The following is a 22827-nucleotide window of genomic DNA, read 5'->3' as shown; positions in this document are numbered from 1 at the left end:
CATATCTCTATTTTGATGATGCTTGTATGCTTTAGTAGTTATATTCATGCAAATGACTCTTACATAACAATGCATATTTTTCTGTAAATTTCTACACCTGCAGTTATTCCTTGTATATAATTTTCTGTTCTGAAATTGCACCTTGTATGTCTTCCAGGGACTTCACTGAAAATGGGTTACAGCTCAGTTGGGCATTGTGGTCAATAAAATATAAACAAATAAATATATATGCAGATTAATGCAAATGTATGCTTCAACTACTCAAACACAAATAAAACTTACACCCATCTTCACATATTGCTGTAGTTCCATTCCACTTTGCATTACTCATGCAGGTCCTTTCTGATGATCCTCGTAGGATATTGCCATCATCACACTCAAAGTGAATTGTCTCCCCGATTCGGAAGAAGTTCCTCCGAGGATGAAACTGACCATTCTCAAATGTTATCTGGGAAGGGCATCTGATCTCTGGATGAATGAAAATAAACATGGTAATAATTACAATATAGAAATGCCTGTGTATATTCTTAAAGTTATAGCAAACTGCATGCAGCAGTGTCATGCATGTCATTTTCTAAGGAAACAGAAAGCAAAGCCTTTTTGTAATTCATGAGTTTACAAATGGTACTATGTATATGCTGTTGTCTACAATTCTGTTTCTGCTTTTCTGCAGTATCTAATTGTTATGCTTGTCTCGCCTTATTTTCCACACGTACATGATTCATCTTTGCTGTTTTCCTTTTTGCAATATACAATTAGTCCCATTTTACTTTCTAATATGATTATACATCCAACATGCCATCAGAGTATTATTTCAGCTAGTTTTAGTTCCATACAATTAAAACATTTCCCTGTACTTACTCCATAGTCAGTTAAATCTCGTATTTCAATTTTCTTCTGGAATATCTAAACATCATACTGCGCAATCAGTGCAATCAGCAGCATAACAATATCACTGAAACCAGCAAACTTTCAGTCACATGAAATCCCTGCTAGCTTCCTCATGCAGCTGCCTAAAACCATTGTACCTGACCTCCATGTCTATTGACAACATCCCAGTGTTTGACTTATTCTATGACACCATCCCACAGTTCCAACAATCACTCTGAGAAAAATGTTTCCTATTATTCCGGTTTAAAAATCTCTCTTTCTGAGTAATTTTGTTGAATTTATTCCTCCTCCCTCTATTGCTTCTCAAAAAGTGCAAATCCTCCAACCTTCTATTATAATCATGGGAACCACTATGATATCCACTGTCTTTCTGTTTCCCTGAAGTAAAAATATTCTTAGTTTTGGTGCTTTTCCCTGTAATTCCATCCACTTCATAATTCTGGTCACTGTTTTCAACAGTTTGCTGTCCCTTATTATGTATGGTCTGTAGACTTAACATACTACTGTAGATGCTACTTATCTGCAGCTTTATTCACTGGCAAACCCACTTCACTATCCTTGGGATTAATTACTGAATCTAATGACAATGCACTTTTATACCAGTTCTGATAGTGTATAGGGAAAAAACCCTGAATGTGGTTCAGATGACCAGGGTGTGATTAACAGCACTGTCATCTGTTGGTGTTGGCATGGGGAAGACTAACAATGCCCATCCTTGGGGCAAAGATAGAGGCATTGCATGTCATGGACTGCCACAATCCTTTAGAGGAGGGGCAGCAGATGCAAATGTGACCTAGAATGTGTATTTAACTAACCAAGCCACCACTTTTAGGCAGCCTTCCTCACAGGTGCGCAAAAGTATGCATTAACATGGAGAATTCACAGTAGCTCTTGTGGTGATGTGGGTTGCATATCCCCTACCCAGACCCATCCAGAAGAGATGCCAGGAGTATTATTACAATGCAGTCATTGCTAAAGTCTCAGCAAGGGCACAGCAACTACCATGGCTACTTGAAGAACATCCTTGAGCTGGCTCTTGCCTCAGTACTGGGGATATCCAGTAGTTGTATAAATCGGCTCAAAAGTAGTGCAAGAAGGCTTGATGGTTGGCAGGTGTGGTGCCAAAAACATAGAATAAAAATGGCAATAGTGCACCTTTTGAACTGTAGTATGTGCAGTAGTATATTATTTATCATATTTAAACTATCATGTTATTGATATCCTGAGGTCCGTTTCACCTTAGGACACTTTTCTCACATACCTACTGTAGAAATACTCAGCAGATAATTACATCAAAGTACTCTTTCCATTATCAAAATACATCTCTCTATCCATTTCCTTATGTACTAGTCATCAACATCATCAATCCCTTTTTCCCATTTTTTACGTGAGTGTTGCATTAATTGGTGCCATGTCTCTCAATTCAATGACACACTCCTGCCTTCTTCAACACTCACGCCTGACTGTTGCAGATCTTTTCTCACACAATCCATCTACCTCTTTGCTGGATGCCTAGATTTCCTGTTACCTTCTTCCTGTCTTTCCCAAGTCTTCTTCACTAGATTGTCTTCTGCTTTTCTGCACGTGTGCCTGAACCAGAATAATCTGTTCTCTTTGATATTTTCTGCAATTGGAGCTGCTTTGGCTTCTGCTCTTATGTCCTCATTTCTTCATCTGTCCTACAGTGTGTAGCCTATCACCTGTCACAGGCACTTCCATCATACCACCTGTCTCAAGCACTTAATTTCCATCATCTTTAGCTTCCTCGTCTGCTCTGCCTTTACTGCCCATACAGTGGTACTACTGTTTTGTACACCTTACCTTTCAGCTTCTTTGGCATTATTCTGTCATACACTACACCTGACACTCTATGCCAGTTGGCTGCAGCTCCTCTGATTCTAGTTTCGACCTCTTCATTCAGAATTCCCTTCTCCTTAACCACTCCCCAAATACTTGAAGCTATTAACCTGTTCCACTATCTTCCCTTCTATCTCAATTCTCAGCTTCTGATTCCCCCACTTTGCTCCCATTACCATTGTCTTATCTGTTTTTAGTTTCATCCCATGTGCCTTTAGTTTTGCATTCCATTCGCCTATCCTTTGCTGACGTTCTTGCTCAGAGTCTGCCTGTAATGCCACATTGTCTGCATACAACGATTTTGTTGATCTGTCCCCTCCGACCTGTTTGCTAAGTAATCCATCACCAGTATGAACAGCAGTGGGCTCAGAGCTGAACCCTGATACACTCCCACTTCCACTGGGAACCCTTCTGTGAGACTGAACACTGTCTGTACTTGAGTCATTGGATCTTTGTACATAGCCTGTATAATTCTACCAATGTTTCTGGGACTTCAAACCACTGCAGGACTACCCAAATCAGCTTTCTTGGGACCTTGTCATATGCTTTCTTCAAGTTTAGGAATGCCCAATTGGACTCTTTCCTCATCTCTAGCATCTTCTGAACTATCTGTCACACTGCAAACACTGGGTCAGTTGTGCTACATCCTGAACTGAATCCAAACTGCGCATCTCTCATCTTACTTTCTACTACTCTGTGTATGTTTTTATCAGTCATCCTCTCCAAAACATTCATGCAGTGTGACAGGAGTTTGATACCTCTGTACTACCCACAGTTGTGGTTGTTCCCTTTGTTCTTACACAATGGCATGAGAATACTTATTCACCAGTCATCTGGGATATGTCTTTCTCTCCACACTGCTATGAGTACACTCAGGAGCCATTTTCCCCATATCACCTAGCATCTTTATCATATCTGCTGTGACCACATCTGAGTCTGCTGCTTTCCCCAACTTCATTTTCCTTAGGACTATTCTTGGTTCTTCTAGGGTGGTCTACTTTTTGTCTCTCATAGTAGGCTGTGTCTGGTGTAGTACAGCTTCTGTGGGGTTTTCTTCATTCAGAAGCTGCTGGAAGTACTCCTACCTGCCTTTGATATTCTGTAGACTGGTGAGTAGGTTGTTACTGGCATGCCTTATGAAGGGTGTCTGACTACCTTCTTTATCTTTATGTCTTTGCCTTGCAACCTGATACAGTTTCTTTGTGCCACCTACTGAGTCACTTTCCATAAGCTGGTAGAGTGCCTCTGATGCCATATTCTTTGCTGTTGCTACTCCTTTCGTAGCCAACCAGTATTCCTTTCTAGCCTGGTCTGCTTTTCTGTCTCCCACTTTTTCCTACACTCCTTCTTTCTTTTGATGACTTCATGAACCTCTTCATTCTGCCACCAGCTTTCCTTATGTACCTTATTTCCATACTTATGTCAACCACATATCTGTTCTATAGTTCCCACACATGCTGTTTTGCGGAGCTGCCATTCTTCTTCAACTCCACCTATTTTCTCCTCTTCTTGGGGTGCTACAGCCCTGAATAATTCATTGAACATTCTCTGTAGTCAACTTTCCAGTCTTCAGCTTGGTCTCTGTTGACCTTAGAGCCTTCTCTGACCACTGCTTCCAGCTGATTGTGGCAACCAGTGGTCTATGCTTTGGGCTGATTGTTTCACTGGGGTTGACTTTGCAATCATTGATTCTACCCCAATACCCTTTCCTTCCCAGGAGGAAGTCTACCTGAGTTGCATGTTAGCCATTCTTTTATGTCATCTTGTGACTGTTTCTCTTTCTGAACTATGTGTTGGTCATTATCAAACCATTTGCCAGACAGAAGTCTAGAACAGCCTCTCCTTCTTTACTCCTCAGTCAGTCCTCTTATGCTGATCTGTCTCAAAGTGTGCATTCAAGTCACCCATTATTAACACCAATTCATGTTGCCTTGCTTTATCTAGTAGGACCTGCAACTGCAGTCTGAATGTACTCTTCTCTTCACTGTCACAAACCTGCTGTTGGGCATAGGCTGAGATTATGAATGCTGCTCTGTCATTAGACTGGAGTGTGACTGCCATGAGTCTGTCACTAATTCTGATGACATCCCTCACTGCCTTTTGAAGCTTCTCCCTCAGCACAGTTCCCACACCATTTCTAGCCTGTCATCCTCTTGAGTAGTAGACTGTGGATCCCAAACCAAACAGCTTTGCTACACTGCCCTTCCATCTTGTCTCTTGGATACATAGGATGACCAACCTCCTCCTTACCATCATATCATCCACTTCCAAGCTGCATCCTTTCAGTGAATCTACATTAAGGTGTACCAATTCTTAGTTCATGTTTGGCAGGTTGATTAGTTTTATGTCTGCTTTTGCTCAACAGAGCTAACCCAGGTAACCTAGGCTGGGCAATTGGACACTGGCCAGCAGTAGCTTATTGCTCCAGAGCTGCTGGGCTTTACAGTGGAAAACATACACCCCTCCTATTAGCATAGACCCCTAACATAGGTTGGACAAGGTAAATACCCATTTGGTGACATTAGTCAACATAACCAAATCACCTAGAGCCATATTTTACACCATCGAGTTAGCCACAGTGTGGTGTGCAATCTGTTATCTGTAGTTTCCTGTCTTGAGGATACTGCACACCAGTGTAGATGCCTAAAGCAGTTTGTCTATACAACTATTCCCCCATAGGTCATCATGCAGAGTCTGTGATTCTGCCCACATCTCCATTCATTGCTGAGTTTCGGATGGAAACAGTCATGTTTTTCAGAGGTGGGAGGAACTCCACAGAGACACATGGAGTACATGCAAACTCCAGACAGGCATTGGCCAGAGGTCAGGATCGAACCTTGTACCTTGTGCATGGGAGGCGAAGAGCTTAGCCATTATGGCAACTAGTTTCTTTGGTAAAGATCATCTCTAGCCATAATCACTGAACTCAGCTTAAAAGTAACTGGAAACTAATGTGCACTTTTTTGCAAGGTATTTTGGTAAGGAATAAATCTTACAGTAAAATACCTACTCATTATGTGGCACAATTTTTCATTTTCACATATAGCAATCACAAAGATAAACAATTGGCTAAAATATATCCCTAACTATGGTAGAAAAGGCTTGGATGACTCATTTCCAAAAGTGTGTGAAAGCATGCGACACAAAGTTCTGTTAACTTCATTAATACATTAAATAAGTCACTTGCCAAAGGCTGTTTTTGCAAACATCAACAATTTATTATTATCATCATCATCATCCCAAAAATGCTTCACAAAAAAATATGGAGTCTTATAGATGCCTTTTTGTACCATTTGCACTCTCAACTTTAATTAATGAAGTATTTTCTATCAAGTTGAAAATTCAGAACTGTGATAAACTCAGGTGAATACACCACAGGTTTAATAAAGGCACAGTACTAAAGCATTACTTGTTCACAAATCAAATATATAAACACATGGACTGTTTTAAATTTGGGTCTATATCACCTTATCAAATAGCTATTCAGCGAATAGCCATTCATTAAACTCCTGTTTATCGAAGCTGCTGTTCATCAAACAGTGAATTTTAACTAGGACAAACCAACAGTAGGCCAACCAAGCGACCATTAAAAAAAATTATGTCCCCACCCCACCCCCAGTGTAAGGGACTGTGCCCTCCACCCCCCCCCAACTAAATATACGAACTCTGAGATCACACTACAATGAGGAAAAGGGCAAATTCCATATGGTGGCAACCACTGGTTTGCCCTAGTTAAAATTTGCTGTTCGATGAAGAGCGTCTTCGATAAAGAGGAGCTCAATGAATGGCTATTCGATAAAGTGATACACACCCTTTAAATTCATAGGGGTTGTCTTTACTGACCTTGTTAAAGCATATATCCTGAAGTACAGGTTAACAGCATAGCTTGAAAGATATGGTCAATTACAAGTAAGCTTGGATAGGTTTAAGAGCTACTTGTGCTAAGCAAACATGCGTTCAGAATAGCAACTGGTAAAGTATTATCTCTGTCAAAACCAGTCATTGCTGGTGTTCCAAAAGGTTCAGTAGTGGGCCCTTGTGTTGTTTAACAGTTTCTTTAATGGGATAACTTTTTCTACTTGCCAAGTATAAATGCCTTGAGCCAATAATATGGCTGTTTGGTTTACTGATTTCTGTACTGACTTTACCAGCAGTGCACTAACACAAGGCTTTCTAATGTGTATTGACAATTCAACCAACTGTTCCTGAGTGCAAGCTTTAAAAAGACTCAAGCCATGATTTTGGAGCACACAGGAGTTATGCAAAGGTCCTTTGAACTGGTTACTGCAATCCCTAGCCTTAGGAATCTTAGAAATAGTAATACATGGATGTGTAGTAGGACCCTTCCCTCACAATAATCACTAATTTTTATTGTATTATTTCTTTTTCTTTTTTAAATATTGTATTTTAAAATTTTAACTTATTCAGTTTTTTTCAAAAGATCTGTTCATTATAGTAATGTTTTCAATAAAGCTGTTTAAAAAAAAACAAAAACAATAATCACTAATTTCATAAACCTTTAAGAAGATAACAGGGAGTGTTAAAACTTGCCACAATGTATCTAACCTGCTAGCAAAAATGATAAGCCTTTACTTGGATAAAATCATATTTATTCCTATCCTAGAATATCAGCCATCTCCAAAACAAAAACAAAGGTTTAACAAATCCAAAATGTTCTGAATGAACTGTACAATTTCCTGTCCATTTTTCCTGAAACAGAATATTACTGTTGCACCCACAAGAAAGCAAGTTGTTTTGTTAAGTTCACAGGCATAAATTCATTTATTTAGAAACTTCTAAATTATCAAAACTGTTTGAACGTACCAAGAATTATAAGTCATACACCAGGATACTCTGGTCTTGCTATTTGTTTGTTTGGCTTCTTGACATTCCACAGTATACCCTTGAAAGTTGTTCAAAGTCATTGTCAATCTCTGATCCCCAAACTTTGGAATGCTTTGCCTGCAGATATCAGACCTATGTCAACTACCATCAGATATACCATTCCCTTGAAGTCCAGATTACTTTATGTAACAACACTACTTGTATCAGATAAACAGTTACACATGCAGTTCAGAGATACTGGCACTGTGTCTCAGTAGACAAAAGAATAGCAGACTTATTAGAACCCAGTATAGGTCTTGTAACAGACAGAGTCATACAGTATAGTCGCTCGTATTCTTCAAGCAATTATAGATCCAAACCAGCACATTGGGATGCCTATTACAAGTTTACAGATCATAACTGCAATCCCGAGAACAGCAAACAATTAAGTGCAACCAGATCATGTATAATAATTTTGAGAGTGCTAGAAAACATGATCCTGGCATTATTAAGTAGCAAGGGTGTGAGGAACACAGCCCCCATGTTGCTTTTGAAAAGCAAGACTAATAGACAGCTCTGCAGCATAGAGAGATAAAGCCCTGACTATGTCCCAAGCGACCAGAGTTCATTTATATCTCTTGCATCTTTTGGGGTAGCAGGGAAGGCGCAAGGAATGATGAGACATTAGTCTGCTCACTTTTGTGTGTTTACCAGTCCTAGAATCAGAATTTAGAGCAAACTTACATACTGACTGCCATCTGTACATTTCTGTACTGTGCACTCTTTCTAACTGCAAAAGCATCTAATAGTCCTTTGCATGTTGCTTTGCAACATAGCAGGATGATAGCTGAAAAGGAGCTTTTGCAGTCCAGACCACCAACCTGTAAAATTAATTGAGTGACTAACCTATTCATCATATTCTTAATACCACTTCTATGTCAGAAATATATGCAGTAAAAAGTAAAGCTGAGTATTTATCTTTTGAAGAGCATCACTCTGCACCCTACAGTTACCAGACGGGCAATTGTTCCTTCACCACTGCTTTTTGACATCTTATCTCTTCCTCCCATACTAACTCCATAACCTACTAATCTTCCTATTCATATCCTTCCCATCGATGATTTTTAATTCCTCATTAATATGATCAAATTTATCTCATCAATGAATTTGTCAAAGTCAATTGTCAAATTATTCGATATTCATGCCACAACATTTGATAATATGTGATTTCTATGATTCATGGTTGGGCAATGTGGTTGGATAATTTGCAATATTCTCTCGGCTCCTTTTTTTAGAGCTAATAAGCAGTAATAATGTACAGCTCATGGTCCTGGACTGGCTTATATCATACGTATGCAAGCATATAAATGCTGTTATGTTTGATCTAGGAACTGGAAGCCAGACAGTTATTATGGTACCATTGTATGAATAAAATAAAATGGAAATTTCATAAGAAACCATTATTTCAAAAGACAGTAACTTCATCTTCAGAATTTCTAACACATCAGTCTTTTGTACCTCCCTAACGGCAGGGAATCCACTATGCAACTGAGGCCAAACACAGATTTGGACTGACTAAATATCACCAGACATTATATTTTTCACTTTATATACCATATCCACTATCCAAAAAATGGGTTGTTAAGATTGGCCATAGATCATAAACCATATCCACTTTGTAATTAAATGCTTGTTTCATATGGACTATCAGTAGGGTGTATCTGCAAAACATAAAAACTGATTATTTTGAAAGTTTATTACTGAAAATATCTATAAAGATATAATTTTGAGGGGATTGATTTGAAGATTTCGAAAGATTGTCACCTATTGCTTTGAGGGCCTATTGGAGAAATTTTTTGGTTATTGTTTTAAGATTGAGAAAAGGGAGGTTAGAAATTTGATTGAATTACACGGCATTATATAAAAGAAAGATATAGTGAAAGGGCACTTAAATAATTGGAAGCTAGAATAATCAATTGCCAGTAATAAATTTTTCTAATATTGCCAAATGTCAATAATGGATTGTGTTATTTCTAAAACAAATAAATCAATGAAGTTGAAAAGCTTTTTAGCAAAATTTCAAAAAGAAAAAGCTGATATTTAAAAAAAAACTTGAATCAAATTAGCAAATTCACAAAATGGGACAAAATAAAAAAAGCTAAAGGCAAAATCCAGGAATGCATGTTGACAAAAGCAAGCATTGACTTTCAAAAGCAGTAAACAGCTGGACTTACAGCAGGACATCATTACAGTGGTACACAAATGAACATCTGAGAGATCACCCTCAGTTCAGTCTCATTTGAGAACTTTAAGACACCTATCTACACAACTACCTTGAAGAAGACATTTACTTCTTTAATAAACATTCTACTTTAAACTGACTTTCAAACATCAATCAAAACTCAAAAGACTAATAAGAAGAAGGGAAGACTCATGGCATGATATAACACCCACTAAAATAGCAGAAACTGCACAGATCCTGAGTGCAGAAAGTGCAAGAAAGTCTTGAAGAATCAAAAGGGATGGGGGAAAAGGCAAAAGGCAAGGGGGAAATCCAAACTAAGAGCTGGAAAGAAACTTGTAAAAAGAAAAGAAAGTGCAGACAGCCTGGTCAACGAATCAACAGATGGGTGAAACCAGAAAATCAAAAGGCAAAAGGGAGAGCTCAATTTTTTGTGGGATTTCTATTGATTGATTTACTGCAGTAAATACTGACAGAAATACTCGACATATAGTCGTCCATATTATTTGGGTTTCTGTATTGGAATTGTGTCTATCCTTCGGAATATTTTCTCTCTTGGATACCTATTTTGATAATTGATAAACAATATTGTTTAGTTGCAAGGAGCACGCCTGCAAACATGAAGACTTTCTTTTTTAATATATTTGTGTATGTCAGCTGATGAGCTGTCCATCTTCACATGTATTATCCTACAATGCCTGCAAATTTGAAAGAATAAAAGAGGGTGAGACTGCTAGCATATTTACAGTTGTATTTATATTTTTCATTTTGTAAGATTCCTAGAATAATAACTAATAATGCCACCAGATGTACACAGCAGCAAGAGTCTGAGCTGTTTACTCACAAGATGTTACTGGGTTGACAAGTCAGAAACGTTTAGCCTATTTAGGAGTGCTGTCTCTAGTCAGCACTTCCATTAATGTACCCGAGATGGAATCAGAGAAACTTTCTGGTGCACTGAGTCCAGGAATCCAGGGTCTGAATCCCCAAATTCGGTAGGTAATTTTGAACTTCTTAGTGTGAAGCCTATACCTCTAAAACAGAATATTTAACCTTATACTGTCCATTAAGTCATGAGAGAATGGAATTAATTACTCTTCAGGATATAGATAAATGTCCACATCCTACTAAATAAGTGATTATGCTGTTGTCTTTCGGCTTTTCCCGGTTAGGGGTCGCCACAGCGGAACTCCGGTCCGCTAATGATTGGCAGTAGATTTTTACGAATGCTGAGGTGCCAGCTCAATGTTCAACCTTCCACGAAGGCACGCCCATTTACGCATGTCTTTCGAACGCCCACCTAACCGCGGGGAGGACATGCAGACTCCACACAGAAGGCACTCCCCGCACTCCAGCCAAGAATCAAACGGGAGAACCTCTTGCTGTGAGGCAACAACGCTACCGCTACACGTGATTATATGACAGGAATAAGCACTTAGCAAATATTGTAGAAGCAGTTGATAGACCAGACTGTAGTACTACAAATGGAAAGGGCTGTATCTCTACCATAAATTTGAGACAGCTCCTATACATCTGAAGATAAGAACATGTCAAGATGCATTTTTTAGCCTTAGAGCTGCCATAAAGGCTACCTGGAGCAGAAGGAGAAGAACTGCCTGAAGTGTTACAATCTCATATATCTTGAATCTCTTGTATTTGGTCAGATCTGATAGATCCTGAATATCTCCGCACGTCCGGTCTGCTTTCCTTGGAAGTAGTAAAATCTGTGAGTGGCTTACCTTTCTATGATTCCCTCACACTCGCAGTAACTTCTGCAAATCAGGCCTTGTTTTGGCATGAACTCTGATCCCTTGGGAATGGATTCATTAAAAAGACTTTAACAGGAATTCTGTTTTGTAAAACGACTTGAAAACCTGTTATAACCATGAATCAGATTAACTCTAGCTCTTTTTGCTTCTTTAATGAAATGAGATATTCTGCCTCCTACATTAAGGAACATTGAGATGCAAGTTACAAATATAAGAGAATGAATGAGTAAAGGGATTATGAGAGATGAGACCTATACAGTGGTGTAATGGTACTGAAAGAGTCATTTAGAAGAACTGACTTTACTGAGGTTTTAAAAAAGCAATTGGTGAAAAATGTTGTGTGCTTTGGGTTGTACAACTCCTTTATAAAAGATCTCTCCCTCTGATATTAGACCCCATAGATAAAGAGCTGATCTGTGCACAACATCCTATAAAATAAGAAGTCTTGCCTTTCCCCTGAAAGGAAGATGAGGCTGCTATTGAAAAATACAAGTAATTATCCTGGCTGTCCTTCACTTCAGTATTGTCTTCATGTTTGTGTATAACCAGCAGGGAATCTGAAACAAAAAGAACTTCATAAGTTCCATTTTGGACTAAAGTATTCTCTGGATAGTAACTAAGCATATCCACTCTGCATTATAGGCCTCACATTATATTTTGTAGACAAGAAGGTAACATGATGTGGTACTTTATATATGTCCCATTTAGGCCTGATAGACATTGGTTAAAATCTTCATTATTTTGGACTTAACACTGTGTAATTAAATCCCATTGAAAATGCAAATGAACTGAGATATATACCTGCCGTTAACTATTAGCAAAAATACATTTAATGCCCTAGCAATTATATATAATTATATATCACTATACTGATGTATCTTCTTGGCAAAAGCACCACATGGTTGAATGATTTTTATCAGACAAATTAGAAATATGTAACAACAGTCTTTTTCCATTCTTTCCTGCCCCATGTTGATCTACTCTAGGATAGGGGAGCGATATTTGTAAGATTTTTCATATGCCAAAATGCTAATATAATAGATCATAATGTCACTGAACTACTTAAGAAGAATCACAGTTGTGCAAGTATAGCATCCCTAACTTAAACAGACTAAAAATCAGTTATTTAAAATGATACTGCCAAAGGTAACTGCTAAAAAGTTCATTATTAAAACAGTACTAGTCGGTCACATGGAACTGGCTTTGCTGCCATGAATAAGATGACTCACCTTTACATAATGGCCTGAGAATCCTTCTGTAATTTCTTTCTGTTAATATGGTCCATCTTCCTGTCTTCTGGCAGACTCGATTTCTGAGAGGATAAGGATAGAATCCCTCAGGACAGTGGTAAGTAAGAATACTCCCCACACTGTAGCCATCTGACAGTGTAAAGTTGCCACCTTCTATTTCAACATCATTGCTGCACTGTAATTCCCCTGTGTCAGCTTGTCCTCTGACTACTACCTTTCAAAAATGAAACTTAAAATCATTGATATGGAAAACAGAACAATTATTTGTTGCATGACTTTTTACCAAAATGAAGAATAGTAAACAAAGCAGTTTGGTCAGTTTCATAAAAATGCCATGAAGAGGTCAGCCAGCTGTTAAAAACTGCTGCAAGATCCTGATTTTATAAATATTTACACCAAACAGGCACAAGTTACCAGCAGTACATGTTGAACTCTCTAGACATTTGCCAGTAAAAATATTTTAAAATTATTGTGGTCAGATAAAATGTCTTTCTTCTTGAAGTTGTCATATATATGGGTCTACTTCAGAATGTCGACTTTTCAGAATGCCGACTTTCATATGGCCGACACCATATGATCGACATTCCAAAAGACCGACATCCTGAAATAGCACCATTTACCTACCTGGAAACACAGTAAAACTGTGTTTTGCAGGGTATTCTCACTCCGAGATCGCACTACAGTGCAGGAAAGGGAATCTCCCAGTCTCACACTGTAGCGGGATCTCCGCTATCCATTTGTCTGCTTTCAAACATTTGCTCATATGATGTCAGCCATATGAGTTTCGAACATTTGAAAGTTTGAACAAATGAAGGGCTCCCATATATATATATATATATATATATATATATATATATATATATATATATATATCAGAGTTTCTAAGCTGCGTTACAGTCATTTAATTTCTAGAAGATAGACAGTAGCTGGCCATTACTTATATTTGATAGCTTGCAGGAGTACACTGTCACAGTTTATATCATGACATGTTATTGCATACTTATTGTCTGACTACAAGGATAATAATCAGATGTTCATAGCAAATGACTTACAATATTGTGCTGTTAATCTCTGTTATACAATAAGCACATCACTGGAGCTGTTTAGCATGAACATTATAGCACTTTTTCTAAACAAGATAAAAGGTCCAGATATGTACAGTAAAAATAACTCAGTGCATATAAGACAAACTATATAAAATACTAAGACACTGCACTCAAGTAAAGGATACAAACCATTTGATGTCACTAAAAGCCACTTATGGTATTTATGTTCATAGGTTCATAGGAGATTACTAGACTAATGTCTTAATGCTACTACATGTCCCCTAGGCAAAGACCACACAGATTCTTTTACATAGTCTAGGAACATTTTCATAAATCTAGGTGTAGTTTTACCTATTTTAAGCAGATTCACCACATAACTAGAACACTGTCTTTAGGAGGTTATACTCTCAGAGATCCACTGAGAGGTAATATATTGCAAAAGTTCAGTTAAAATTACAACTAATGAATCTCTAACATTCAGAGGCTATGACCAGGTATTATTTACCATAAAACAAGACTTATGTGGTTTGTGATTTATGTGTAACTTAATCATAATTCATGAAGCTGGATATAAACCTAAAGAATATGATTGTACATAGTGTCTCTCCTTAGTAGCATACAGAAGCTGCAGGAGCTTTAAGTACAAAACTATCCTTATCTACTCTATCCTGACATGCTCTAAAATGACTGTCAGTAGTCTTCTATCTTATGATGTACTACTACTATCTTCTATCTTATGATGTACTACTTATTTCTTTTTTCTTGTCAGTGTTTTTGTTTTTTTACTCATTATTGTATATACATTCAAATAATTAATTACACTAAGTTTGTATGCATGTATGTATGTACATATATATGTATGTATGTATGTTACTTTCTCTCTGTATCTTGTGGGGATTTTCTCACTGGACCTTTCCTGATAAGGGGTTTTCCATCCAGACAGGCTTTTCCAAACCACAAAAACAAGAAAAATAATAAATAAATAAATAAATAAATAAATACAAGCATGTCATGTAAGCAAGAAGCACTTTATAATTCCAAATGGTAAATTTCAAGTCAGCAGGTACAGTTTATGAAGATGACAGCCAGGATATTGCCATGCAAAAATATGCTAATTTTATTGTTATTAGGTAGTTAGTATGATTACTCATCACCTGTGTGTACAGGAGCTTAGCAAAAGGGATAATGCTAATGGTGGTTCATCAAATTTGGGGCTGTTCTAGTGAATTGTTTACCCATCTGAGCCTTCACTTCTGTAGGTGGAAAATGCTGGCAAGATAAGAATGCAGTAGAAAATGGTGATGTACTGCTGAGATAAGATGCCTTTCTGGAGGGTAGGCATTGTTTTACTTTTAAGAAACAGTTTAGTTACACAAACATAGATCAATGCAATAGGCATATTTGGTTTGGGTCTATATTATATGCTCGAAGAGACTTTTCTTCGAACATATAATCATCAACACCTAAAGAGCGAACTATCTAAAGCGCGAATGGCCACATCCGTGAATTTTTTCCTCAGGAAAATTTCACAGGACTATACACAAAAAACACAAATTTCAAAACCCTAATCAAGTGGCAGTCTTTGCCCCCCCCCGCACACCCCCGACGTGTGGGGCTGTGCCCCCACACCCCCCTAACTAAATATATCAATTCCAAGATCACTCTACGTTGGGGAAAAGGGTAATTCCTGATAATGGCAAACTGAATTTTTTCCTGAGGAAAGAATTTGTGGATGTGGCTGTTCGTGCTTTAGAGCATTCGCTCTTTAGGTATCAATGATTATATATTCGAAAAAAAGTCTCTTCAAGCATATAATATAGACCCATTTCATTTATACTGATGCCATTCTAATATGTCATTAGTAGGTTTAGGCCTGAAAGTGTAAAGTCTGAAATCATGTTAAGTAGTGATAGGGCTGGAATGCAGGAGAGGTTAAAGTTATAAATAATATCTTACATCATGATTAGCTCCCTGCAATTGCATGTCATTTCTTTGCACTTTAACAACATTACTGCAAACCCTGAGTACATGCAATGGATATTTTTTTAACAGTCAGGGTAAGAAAGGCTGTGGGAGTTACCCCTCACCCAGAACATGGAGAAGAAATGAGTTTTACATTAAACAGTATCTCTTAGTTCATCTTGGAGTACTGTGAGAAAGTTTACAGATATATCAATTGGGTAATATGTTGATTGTTTTGGTGTAGTAATTTCAGTAAGCCACTGCTATTTTTCTCCAAATACAGCAATTATCAAATGTGTTAGGGTTGTTGAAATGAGTTTATATACCTTCACTGAAATTAATACTTAGCAGGTAAAATTATTGTAAAAATATTGATTGTAGAGCATCTAGATGCAGTATTTAAAATAAGTCTGTCCCTTTCCTTGTATAAAACTGTCTGATTTATTATCATAAGTTAAGACTGAACTAGGCTAATGATGTAGACATTCTACAAAAGGGCCTCACAGAGACAGATGCTTGGTGTCAAAGTCATGGCCTCAAGCTCAGTGCCAAGAAGTGCATTGTCATTCCCTTTGGGCAAAACTCAGTACCCATGAGCTACCACATAGATGGTAGCTCACTAAACACTGAAAGTGTGATAGGGACACAGGTGGACAGTAGTCTCTCCTTTGATAACCACATTGCCACAGTAGTCAGGAAATCATTTTACGTGGTACACCTCATCACAAAAGGGTTCTCCTCTAGAAAAAAGGATGTCATTGTTCCTCTCTACTCATCCCTCATCAGACCTATTATAGGAGTATATTGCCCCATTTGGCATGTATCTCACAAGACACCTACAAAAATTGGAAAGGCCACAGAAATACCTCACTAAGAGGATTACCGAACTCAAACAGATGCCATACGCAGACCGTGTCAAAAAACTCCAGCTCTACTCTATTGCATATTGCCTACTCAGAGGTGATCTCTGCCCAACATACAAAGCTATGACAAATCCAGAGCTGTTGGACATGCTACACTTAAAGAAATCCCAATCTCTCCAAACCACATGCTCCAGGGACCTAAACCTTGTCACCACAATAAACAGAACATGCTGGAGGGATAGATTCCTGTCCCAGTGACTTCCCATACTCTGGAACAATCTACCCATTCATGTCAAGCAAAGCTCCTCATTGGCCCTCTTTAAGAAAAATCTTGACGACTGGATGGGAAATAGAAAATTCACCCCGGGGATCACTTCTGCGGCACTGCTTGACAGGGGCATAGGAAAATAATTTTCTTGGGTGGCAAAAGCCAGGGAACCTTTTTTGCTAGGCTTACATAGGCCCCAGGGCCGAAAGCCTAGTACCTACCTATGAACCTACGATCTTTAGTCTGTCTAGTACTTTAGGTGTTTAATATTATTTGCATCAGCTGACATGACCCACATATTCAAATCTGTAACTAAAGACTGAGGAGATTAAGAAAAGATGGTAGAAACATTTAGATTTAAATTGTAATCACTAATAGTAATAACTTCTTGTAATAGGGTTGAGGGAAGATTAGGATGGTTAAGAAAGACACAAAAGTATATGTCAGTAAAAGTTGTGAAAAGGTATTTATTCCTAACACATGCATATTATGACAGATGCTGCAGAAAAAAGCTCTGGGCAACTACTTGAAAGTTAAAGTGATTGGGAGTATTTCTGTCAAGTTAATGTTTTAATATTAATCTGGTTGAACAAGACTCCATTCATGAATAGTTTTGTTGAAAGAATAGAGTGAAGGCTAAATGTTATCTTCCTGAGGAAGAGGGGAAAAAAATAGTGAATACAGGGACTACAGACCAGATCAAAGGTTTCTGACTCATATAGTACAAATATGATACTGCCCTCTTAATATCTTCCTACAACAGTCAGTACAACTTCCACATTTGTGTGTTATCTTCTGTTGAGGAACACTGACTCTGTATGAAAATTATATGCATTACAGTTAATTATTTTAAATCTTTCAGCCAGGATAGAAAAGAGTATATTAATATCAATATTTATGAAGGAAACTGGATTGTAGTACTCCAACAAATTGAGGTCTCTATTTTTGTGTTTTTACTACCCGTGGTAGTGGTGCTGCGGTAGCATTGTTGCCTCACAGCAAGACGTTGTTGCGTTCGATTCTCAGCTAGAGCGTCTTCTGTGTGGAGGCATGCATGAATGGGCGTGCCTTCATTGAAGGTTGTGCGTCAGGGCTGGTAACTCAGCACGTAAAAATCCACTACTAAACATTAGTGGACCAGAGTTCTGCTGTGGCGACCCCTAAGCTGAAAGACACAACAACAACAACTTGAAACTGTAAAACATGAATACCTACCATAACTATTGATATGCCTTTTACAATATTTTTGAATATTCCTAATTTAAATAACTATGAGGCTTTTCTCCATGGGCCTTTGCTAAAGAGAGTCATTTTTGTTCTCCGTCAGATTATCCCGGTTAAAAAATAGAAAAAATAAATGAATACTTTTTGTTTGCTAAGACAGTAGTCATAAAAACCTATACAGTAATTTTATTATATAATTTGTCAAGAATGAGCAAGATCTGTTACAAAAGTTTAAAAAAATTATGTGAGACTTAGGCTCTGATGCTTTAGAAGGATTTTTAGAATGACTGTAATGTTTTCTTCTTAAGAAATGGCGTCACTATTTGAATTGTATTAGGTTGCCTCAAGGACAGGGACAGAAAATTTATTTAGGTTTTCCTCTGTACATTCTCTCTCTCCTACTCATTAGGATTATTATAAATACTCTAGCATTTTTTTTCCATATAATTAGACAATTTTTGTTTTGCAGTGGAGAACATACCATTATGCAGGAGGAATGTCACTGTATTAATATGATGGGACATTTTTAGGATACTATCTGATATTTTAGAGATGGTTGGCTATCCTAAGAAAACTGTTTTGCAGTCTTCAGAATGTTGCTGTTTTGATTTCCCAAAGTTTTAAATGCTTGGGATTTGTATAATCATGTGTCAGTTAAACAAGATGCAATTATTCATAAAAATAATATTATTATTATTATACATAAATAAATAAATACATAACTAAACCCTTAAAGCTGATTATGTCCATTAATTCCCTAATTCCCCCTATACAAACACATTTAATTTAGAATGCCAGTGGCAGCCCTTTAATTCCACTAAATTAGGTACAGTATGTCACCACCCTGTTGCCCACATAATTTACTTCTAAAACTTGAGATAAAAATACGTAAATATTGTTAAGTGTTTGCTGTTTAAACAAATTATTTGTCTTATTTAAGTACTGTTATACTTTCATTTCTCAGACATTTTGCAAGCATAATAAGCTTTATGTCCAGTACATGAAGCTAAATTAACTATATTGCACAAACTGCAGTTATTAAAACTTTTAATATAAAATACTTTGCCAGCAACAGGATGAATTAAACCATCTGTAAACGTTATATGTGTTTGTACAGGGTTCACTTGAAATGTTAAGAAAGTCTTTACTTTCAGAAAGATACTTACTCCTGGCCCCAATCCTTTCCAGTCCAGTTTTTATATTAACATCCCCATACACAAAAATAATATCCCATTTGGTAGAAATGCCATTAAAGGTCTACAGATATAAAGAAAAAGTAACATTATAAGAAAGTCTTTAGTGTTAAATAACATAACCTATTCTTCATGAGAAGTGTGATATCATCATCGAAAAAAGCCTTAATGAATATCTCTGGCTTTTGGTATCAGGTCTGATATCTGCTGAGCACTAATATAGTTATACTTAAATTTGAATGTTTGATCAAAATTTGCCTGGAGATCTCAGAAGGCTTATCTCAATGTAATAAGACTACTAGCACATTGTATATATGGATTCACGTTAGGACATTGAAAGCCCATAACATTGAAATTCAAAACATTGAGACCAAAATCTTGAAAATTCAAAATACTGAAAACTCAAAACATTGAATTCCATAACATTGAAAAAAGATAGAAAGGCAACATGTACTATATTCCAATACAACTACATACAGAAACAGAAACAAGCCATTTTATACTTCTTCAAATATAAGCAGGGGGCAAGCCCTCCTGCACCCGCCGTGTAGGGGCTGTGCCCCCCACACCCCCTGCTGCTTAAATATATCAACTCCAAGATCACACTACACTACACTAAGATATGTTATGTTGTATTACTGCAAGTAAGAAGGGAACATTACTGAGGTTACCTATGAAACTCCAGTAAGTATCAGAGAGATATATAATAATGTGTAATGTTTTAACAGTGAAGTAGTGTTTCTAAGAGAAGGTTGAGGATAGCTTCTTACAATTTAAACAGGCAGTCATGAAATGCAGAATGGTATATTTGCCATTTTGTTCTGTGTAGTGCGATCTTGGAGTTGACATATTTAAGTAGCAGGGGGCGCACAGCCCACTACATGGGGGTGCAGGGGGGCTTGCGCCCCTGCTTATATTTGTAGAACAATAATATGTTTGCTTTTTATTTGTTTCTGTATGAAGCTGTGCTGAAATGTTGGTCTCCTATGTTTTTTTTTAATGTTATGGAATTCAATATTTTGAGTTTTCAGTATTTTGAATTTTCAAGATTTTGGTCTCAGTGTTCTGAATTTCATTGTTATGGGCATTTGATGTTCTAAAGTGAATATATATATATATATATATATATATATATATATATATATATATGGGGCTACTTCATAATATTGAAATTTCATAACATTCAATTTCATAACATCGAAAATTCAAAACCCAAAACACTGAAAACTCAGAACATTGAAAGTTTGCTTCATAACATTAAAAATTACATTGCACAAGTAAATAAGATCACCTCCACCTACAACAACACCTAGCTAACAAATACACTTTCTACTACATTTCTGCAGGGGGGAAAGCCCCTTGGAACTCCCACACCCCCAGTAAATTAAATATACCAACTTCAAGATTGCACTACAGTGGAAAAAAGTTAATTTCCTAACCTCATTGTATAGTGAGGTTAGGAAATTAACTTTTTTCCCTGTAGTGTGATTTTGGAATTGGTATATTTAATTTATGGGGGGTGTGGGGGTGTAGAGGGGCTTGCCCCCATACAGAAACGTAGTAGAAAGTGTGTTTGTTAGTTAGGTGCTGTTATAAGTGGAGAGGGTGTTATTTACATATGCATTGTAGTTTTCAATGTTATGAAGCACACTTTCAGTGTTCTGAGTTTTCAATACACACACACACACACCACACACACACATTAAATGGAAAAGACAAAACAGATATTTCTGAAATATATTTGTCTCCTGAAAAAAATACACATTCCCACTTAACGTTAGTCAGCATAGCTGGGAGTCATAGTGTGTTCAGCAGCAAACTTTCATAAACTAGTAGGATTAGTTATATTGGCATTTGCATGTTTTACTTTGGAAAATAAAAGCATGACATTTACAAATGATAAATAAATAAAAAAAATAAAAAATGACACTCCCGGTCAACAAATTTAAATAAATAAATAAATAAATAAATAAAATATTTCCAATGTATTTTGTGATGCCTATAATTTCAGTGGGTTGTTGTTGACTGGAATGTACTTGAATATAGTCCACGGTGTAACAAAATGTCTGATGCCAACTACTGTGCAAACATTTTTTTATTTACCCTTTTTTTCCAGATAACAGGAAACATAACAAAATCTGGATAGTTAAGTATAGTATAACTTCAGGTTTTGCAACCTTTGTTTAGCAGTCAGCTTGAGAATCCATCCATCCACAACCCTTTTTTCCCATTTTTGCTCCTGGGGTCAGGGTGTCACTTCAGCAATGACACTCAATCATCTAGAACCTAGGTTTGCACCACCAGGTGGCTAACCCTGCTGTGTTCTTCCACACCACACACTCACACATGCACTCACACCTATGGTCAATTTAGTGTGTCCAGTCTGGATCACCCAGAGGAAGCCCACATGAACACAGGGAGGACATGCAGACTCCACACAGATGGCATCCCACCTGAGAATGGAACCACCAGGGACCTCTTCCTGTTAAGCGACAACTCTAAACTCTGTGCCACTGCACTGCCCCTCAGTTGAAGAGTAGTAGGAGAATAATAAAACTATTTCACTTCCACAGGACATAGACGAGTACTCTAAATACAAAGTATGCAATACTTCAGTGACTGAAAATAAAGCTGTAATTCTCTGTCCAGTTGATGTTCTAAAGTGAATATATATATATATATATATATATATATATATATATATGGGGCTACTTCATAATATTGAAATTTCATAACATTCAATTTCATAACATCGAAAATTCACAACCCAAAACACTGAAAACTCAGAACATTGAAAGTTTGCTTCATAACATTAAAAATTACATTGCACAAGTAAATAAGATCACCTCTACCTACAACAACACCTAGCTAACAAATACACTTTCTACTACATTTCTGCAGGGGGGAAAGCCCCTTGGAACTCCCACACCCCCAGTAAATTAAATATACCAACTTCAAGATTGCACTACAGTGGAAAAAAGTTAATTTCCTAACCTCATTGTATAGTGAGGTTAGGAAATTAACTTTTTTCCCTGTAGTGTGATTTTGGAATTGGTATATTTAATATGGGGGTGGGGTGTAGAGGCTTGCCCCATACAGAAACGTAGTAGAAAGTGTGTTAGTTAGGTACTGTTATAAGTGGAGAGGGTGTTATTTACATATGCATTGTAGTTTTCAATGTTATGAAGCACACTTTCAGTGTTCTGAGTTTTCAATACACACACACACACACACCACATTAAATGGAAAAGACAAAACAGATATTTCTGAAATATATTTGTCTCCTGAAAAAAATACACATTCCCACTTAACGTTAGTCAGCATAGCTGGGAGTCATAGTGTGTTCAGCAGCAAACTTTCATAAACTAGTAGGATTAGTTATATTGGCATTTGCATGTTTTACTTTGGAAAATAAAAGCATGACATTAACAAATGATA

The 22827-nt window shown here is 37.1% G+C and overlaps 1 protein-coding gene across 1 annotated transcript in view; it reads right to left on the bottom strand.

Moving 5' to 3' along the window:
- Positions 1 to 22827, bottom strand: part of LOC122811397 (complement C2-like) — a 925867-nt gene that overhangs the window by 858195 nt on the left and 44845 nt on the right. Inside the window, exons 2-3 of the mRNA XM_044083220.1 lie at positions 12813 to 13043; positions 283 to 468 (exon numbers count right to left, since the gene is read on the bottom strand). Coding sequence (XP_043939155.1) covers positions 283 to 468; positions 12813 to 13043 — 417 coding nt within the window. The remainder of the gene's footprint in view (positions 1 to 282; positions 469 to 12812; positions 13044 to 22827) is intronic.

The sequence above is a fragment of the Protopterus annectens genome, chromosome 9.part0 (genome assembly GCF_019279795.1).
Source record: "Protopterus annectens isolate FY-2018-M chromosome 9.part0, PAN1.0, whole genome shotgun sequence".
Classification (NCBI taxonomy): domain Eukaryota; kingdom Metazoa; phylum Chordata; order Ceratodontiformes; family Protopteridae; genus Protopterus; species Protopterus annectens.
This window is presented reverse-complemented; position numbering and strand designations above follow the sequence as displayed.